Source organism: Cyprinodon variegatus, unplaced genomic scaffold (assembly GCF_000732505.1).
Source record: "Cyprinodon variegatus isolate N-32 unplaced genomic scaffold, C_variegatus-1.0 Scaffold454, whole genome shotgun sequence".
In the NCBI taxonomy this organism is placed as follows: Eukaryota; Metazoa; Chordata; class Actinopteri; order Cyprinodontiformes; family Cyprinodontidae; genus Cyprinodon; species Cyprinodon variegatus.
Window position 1 is genome coordinate 378,420 of NW_015150907.1, and position 6,632 is coordinate 385,051.

At 36.8% G+C, this 6,632-nt stretch overlaps 1 protein-coding gene across 1 annotated transcript in view; it reads left to right on the plus strand.

Moving 5' to 3' along the window:
• Positions 1 to 2,379: 2,379 nt before the first annotated feature.
• cwf19l2 (CWF19-like 2, cell cycle control (S. pombe)) overlaps positions 2,380 to 6,632 on the plus strand; it is a 26,216-nt gene continuing 21,963 nt past the window's right edge. The window contains exons 1-6 of the mRNA XM_015389336.1: positions 2,380 to 2,501; positions 4,800 to 4,910; positions 5,391 to 5,513; positions 5,848 to 5,964; positions 6,120 to 6,239; positions 6,407 to 6,500. Coding sequence (XP_015244822.1) covers positions 2,409 to 2,501; positions 4,800 to 4,910; positions 5,391 to 5,513; positions 5,848 to 5,964; positions 6,120 to 6,239; positions 6,407 to 6,500 — 658 coding nt within the window. The 5' untranslated portion in view covers positions 2,380 to 2,408. The remainder of the gene's footprint in view (positions 2,502 to 4,799; positions 4,911 to 5,390; positions 5,514 to 5,847; positions 5,965 to 6,119; positions 6,240 to 6,406; positions 6,501 to 6,632) is intronic.

Genomic DNA, 6,632 nt, shown 5'->3' on the forward strand with positions numbered 1-6,632 from the left:
TTTTTTTTTTTTTTTAAGTTGGATGAGGAGCAGCTTTAGGCTGTGAAAACTTTAGTAATGCCAAACAAGATTGGACAAACGTTTCAACTGTTTCTAAAAATGTTATTTCATCAATCCCGCTTTTCAGGTTCAAAATGACCTATTTTTCTCTTTTTTTTTATTATTATACCACAGCTGCATTGTGTTATTTTTGCTACGCAGCAAGAAGGTCCACAGTTGAGCCCTGCAAAGGTTTTTCCTGGATGGTGTTTCCATGTTCTCCCTGTGCATTCTTCCCCGGTACTCCGGCTCCCTCCTACAGTCCAAAAATATGACTGTTGGGTTAATTGGTGCTTCTAAATAAGCATTAGGTGTGAGTGTGTTCTTGCATTGCTTTCAATAAATCTACTTTGTACTGGTGACCTGTCCAGAGTGCACCCTGCTTTTCACCAATAGACTACTGGAGGTTGGCACCAGGACCCTGCCACCTTGGACAAGTGGTTGAAGATGGATGGATATCATACCAAGGCTTGTTTTGAAAATGTAAATCTGAGTGTACAGGTGCCGACTGGAGTCAGCTGAATTGTGGACTAAGGCAGAGGACGGATTTAAAAGACGACGATGTAGGCTGCTTGTCATCCCGTTTTCTCAGCTTGTCCCAATCTGTCACACATTGTTTCTCCTCTGCTGTCCTAGATGTTGTTAATAGTTGTTAAGGTGTGAGTGGGTTTGTGCATTGGTTCTATTAACAGAGACCAACGCACTGCTTTGGACAAATCTGCTTTGGACTACTGACGTGTTCAATGTGCACTGTGCTTTTCACCCATAGACTACTGGAGGTCTGCACCAGGCCCCGTGCCACCTTTGACAAGTAGCTGAAGATGAATGGATATAATAACAAGGCTTGTGTTACAGCTCCAGTCATATTTGTAAGTAAATCTTAGTGTACAAGTGCTGGTTGCTGATTGGTGTCAGCTGGTTGGTGGAGTAGTGCAGAAGACCAATATAAAATATGGCCACCCACGCAGACTGCTTGTCATCTCTTTTTCTCTGCCTGTTCCAATCGGCCACACATTGTTTCACCTCTGCAGTTTAGGATGGTATTAATAGTTGTTCAGGTGTGAGAGGGTTGAAGGAGTTAAACGCTGTTTATGTTTGAACTAAATTTTTCTCCTATTTATTTAGATGGGTGGGTAAATCTTTATTTAATGTATTTATTTAATTAGGTAAGTGTGGTTTCTTCTTCCTTTTGCTTTTAGTTTTTGGCCTTGATTTAGTCTGATGACTATGCATCACTTCTCTGTAAGCAAAATGTGTGAAATCATTTAATAAACCAACAGACTGCCTGTTGGAACTTATAGCTGTTGTTCTTGCTTGGGATTTCTTGAGCAGTAATAATATGTGGGATCAAGGCTTTTCCCCTAGACAGGCCATAACACTTGTAATAATAGTCAAGATTCACATCACAGCTTAAAGCAGGATTGTTTTTATTTTATAAACCAGTCGAATGCACATAATTTTTGGGAAGAATTTTAAAACAAGCACTATTTAAAAGGGAATTCATCAGTTTGTCCTTCTATGGCAAGAGGGTAGTTTGTCACAGGTTCAGGTCAAATCATCCATGAAGCTCTCAGTTCCTGTGGGACCAATAGATACAAACCGGTGTTGAATCTGAATTATAAATGGTCCAGTTGCTTTTATTGATTAGGATGAAGGAGAATATGTGAGAGAATGCGGAAAGATAGCCTACAAGTTTGTTGTCAAATATACCCCTCCAATATCTTACCAAAAATCTAACATTTTAGTTAAAAGCAGGGGAATGCTGTCTTTCTTAACCACACCAGTACAACTAATACAACACCCTACCTTTATCCTTTTTTAAGGGCTGGGGGAAGATTTAACAAAAAATTTAATTTTTTTTTTTTTTTTCAATCATTTGGAAGGAAAGTAAAGTGCCAGCTATCATTCAGAGTGTAGCTTTACTGATCCTCTACCCTATGGTTACATTAACATAGCAGTCAAAATGATCTAACTTATTTTCTTATAGCGGTTATATAATGGTTCATTTGCGGGTTCTTAATTTGCAATTTACATTTTTTTAATTAATTCGATGTAACTATAAGAAATTAAATTATTTTAGTATAATTTCTCAGTCACTAACCACTGAACAAGGATCACATTTTATCATGAAACCATAGTGACTGAGGTGGTCAGCTGGATGAATGTATACAAAATAAAGATTGATTTAAAGGTATTTTATTTTGGAGACTAATATAACCGGAATATTAGTCAAAATAATTTTAAACCTTTTTTTTAAACAGCTTTACCACATGTGCCTACACATTTGCACGCCCTGAGAACAGCAAGTCAAAAGTTACCGTAAACCACGAAGCGTCACGACGTTTGACATACACATTTACGGCAGTGTCATGGCGACGCACGGGGTTAGTTTTGAGAGTTCGAGCAGCATCGATGAAAGGAAAGAAAAGAAGCGACAGGCGCGACAAGAGGCAATAGAAAAGGTACAAGCCGCGAGCTTAACGACCAATTAACAGATTAAAGTCAAGCTGTTTCACTGCGTATATTTACAGTTGATATTATATTTGTGCGGTGGGAATAAACAAGCTAGGTATGCTAACAGCTACCCCCTTCGTGTTAACGTCTGTGTGTTTGCTTTACTTTTTGAGCTTTTCGTTTATTTTATAAAGCCAACATCTTGTGTACGACTTAAATTTGGATTGATCTTTTTCGGGGGATGGACCTGCAGATACATTCATACTAAATAGTTGCCCCTAGTAGCTCAACACAGAGTGAGGCAGATAGCAGCCTCGCTTCTGTGTTTGAACCTTTGTTTTATGCCTTTAGTCGCGTCCATCCATCCATCTGATCCAGTTTGGTGTCAGCGGGCTTGCTGCTGTGATCACATATGTACACAGTTTAACAGCTGGGCGCTATCTGTGCGCAGTGCAGCTTTGTTTACACGTCTCTGACTGCAGCTGGTAAAACGCTTTAATCTGTTCAGCTCAGCTGTGCCTGGACTGACACATGGATATCTGCCTGTCTAAAATGTAATTATTTCATTGTAGTTTTAGACTTTTGTCCACTGTTTGACAACTAGGTTCCGGACGCTGTTATACTCATCAATCAGACACTAATGAGATTCATTAGTAGATTGGGCCACTGAGCCTTTTCCAGGCTCATTCACTTGTCCTGATTTCTACATTTGATCTGCTATTTCTGTTTTTGATGGTTGTAGTATAGGGATGTTCCAATCCGTAATTTAAATCGTAAATCAGTCCATATCAGCAAGAAAATTAACATCACAATATATCAGCCTGCCTCTAAAATCTCAGATATTAAAAAGCTAATAGAAGCACTTCACTTCTCTCTGCTGTAGTTTAAAGTTTAGTTATCTCTTTGAATAGGAAATGAGGTAGTTGTCCAGAATCCTTGTTCTCTGTTTGAGAAATATTATTAGATCAAGCCTTTGCTATCTTTCCACACTATTAAATTAGTAATAAATTTATATATAATTCATTGTGATATCAGTATATATATATATATATATATATATATATATATATATATATATATATATATACATTTTCAATATGGTTATCAGAAATAAAAGAGTCAACATCGCCTTCAGTTTAAACTAATATGAATAAATTATGAGCTTATTTGTTTACTAAAGCAGTAACCTTTATTTCAGTTTCATTAACAAACATAAAAGTACATTAAACTAAAAAAAAACTGTTGGCTAATTTTGCATTCATCAATTATTTTATTATTAGATTTATGAAAATACTTTTTTTATGCAGAAATTGGGATTTGATTTTCAAGTCAAGCGAAAATTGACTGATTGTCTTCTCTGGACAGAGCTGGCGTTTCCCTCTAGATATAATTTCTTCTCCAGCTTCTCTGTACGCAGTCTTAGCTATCAGACTTTCATAGAGAACGCATTGCTGTCCTCTTGCTTGTCACTACTGCTTAAAAACAATAGATAACATTGTGTTTAAAATATTTTATTTAAATGATTCTTCAGGTCACAACTGAAGCTCTAGAAATAAACCGATTTAAATTTGAAGCACATAGTCCAAACTTCTTGAGTTTATCAAGAGAAAAAAACAACCAAAAACTGAATGTTAGAACTGTAAATATACAGTCATATGTTTACATTACTGTTTTTCATCACTGCTGCTTACCTTATTAAGGCTGCACTTTAAAAAACGGAAATTATCTAGAGAGCTGTTCTTAACGAAATGTCTTTTTGTTTACACTTGTGTGTAGAAAATGACAAAATAAATCTAAGTCCTGTTGCTGTGTTGGCTTTGCCCGTTTAGAGGGGACAGCATTGTCATCAATTAAACTGCAGAAAAAAGAAAACAGGGGATCAAGACATAAAAAAAGAACAGCAATGATGGTTTCATAGAAACAGTGCAGAGAGATCAGCTGTTTTTATGATCTGGATCACAGGTCAAATACATGAAAAATCTGATGATTGCACCAACAGAGACCAAGTTCTTATATCCACTTCTTTGTTTTGAATTCAGTAACAAATAGATGTGCAGTTTGAGGAATAAGAGGGTTAGTCTGGTAGTTTCTTTAAGTTAATGTGGACTTTGATTTTTATTTTATTAAAGAATCATCTGATTTGTAAAATCCTTTCATACCCATTGTGTTTCACATTTGGCTGTTCAATTAAAATAAATATTTACTGAAGAATTTGTATTTTTTATGTGTCTTTAAAAAAAAAAAAAAACATCATACTCTTCCCTATTTTCTAGTGAATATCTCCCTTTTCTGATGTATTGATTTAGGCAAAGCAGCAGCATGAGAGGGAAGAGAGGAGAAAGGAGCTAAAGAGGCAGAGAGGGGAGGACACCTGGATCCTTCCTGAAGTCAACCAGAGGCTGCAGCAGATCGAGGAAGTAAGTCTCCGTTTTAATGGAAATAAGAGAAGAGGTAACAACATTATGGCAAACGTATCAACATGAAGATGAGTAGAAATGTAATTTTGTTCAAATAAATGCTAAACCAGTGAAGTCCTGCTAAGTGTTTATGATATCCAGGGCTGTGAGAGCCCGATAGAGTCTCAAGTGTTGACATGGAATCTAAACTCAGTAGACCCTGATCTGATTAACCTTATAAGGTTCATGGGTAGAAAACTACACCCCTAAAGCATCAGGAAGGCAAACCTCTAACCATCCCCAGATATTCTTCATAAGTTAAATATGATTCCTATAACTTCCATCACTGTTGATGTGTCTGATCCTATGCTGCCATATCAGCCAGTTTATATCAGTTTAACTGACAGCATTTGTTGACTGTTATATTCAACTCTAGTAATGTAAATTACATTGATTATAAAAAAAAGAGAACAAAAAGCACTAAATTTTCACACCTGACAGGAGGGATCCGTCAAGAGCAAAAAGAAGAAAGAGAAAAAAAACAAGAAAAAAAAGGAGAAGAAGAAGAAAGTCAAAAAGGAGAAGAGAGCAGAAGTAGGAGCTGGCTCCAGTGACAGTTCACAGGTAATTTCTAATGACTGCCTAATACGTTTATGGAGATATTGATACTTCTAATGTTTGCTCTGCTATGATTGGAAAAGTTATTCAAGACCTGCTGGTTTATAACATGGATCTGGAAAAGATTTATTTAGACTCAGATTAAAAAAAGATTGATTAAGATTATTTTAGGTTGAACTTTTCTTCAGAAAAACTCTTTTTAGCAGTCGGTAGGGATTTTGATGATGAAAAATATAAATTATTTTTGTCTGTCTTAATGCATTCTATCGCCCTCCTTATTGCTGCATCTCTCTGTTTGTTTGTTTTCTGTGTTTATTTTGTTTTTCTGACTTTATTTCAGGACTCAGAGGATGACTGGGTTGAAGCTCAGCCTCAGACTCACTCTGCGAAAGCATGGAAGGTTCCAGATCAGCCCAAGGCTCCTGAAGGCGACCTCAGCCCCACACAGAATGTCCAGGTCTGTTTTATACAAGGTCTAGATGTTAAACTAGACGTGCTCTCACTCTGTCATGGAGTCTGGATTTTCGTTAATTTAAAAGCACTTATGTTTCAATGTTTGTCTGCTGATCACCTTTTTTCCTCATTTTATCTGATTGTGTTTCCATCTCAAAGAGAGATGAATGGATGACTTTTGATTTCCTGGCAATGAAAACTACGTCCACTGCAGAGAGACGGGCGGAGAAGGACCGACAGAAGGAGGAAGAGAGAGCCAAGGCTCAGGCCATTGAACAGGTACAAACTGCTGCTGTAATTATGGTTTGATTCATTTTCTGGCTGTAAAACGTAAAGCAGAGGGTAAAAGGAAACCACACATAGTCCATTTATGTTGATTTTAATATCGTCTTTAGTTTATTTATGGATAGATAATGTTACTGTTCTTCTGGTGTTGATCCTTCCAGGCTGGTTTGCACAAACTGGAGCTAAACCCATACTGGAAAGATGGAGGAACTGGTTTACCTCCAGAGGACCCAGCTCAAACTGCACTGAAGAAAGGTAGAAGAACATGAAAACAGATATTTACCATGTTCCCTTGGTTGTAGAAACTTAAAGGCAGGTTTTATATATTAAGTAGTTTCACATCCATTTATACTGAAACATATGTAGCAAAAATTGCAATTACTTAAT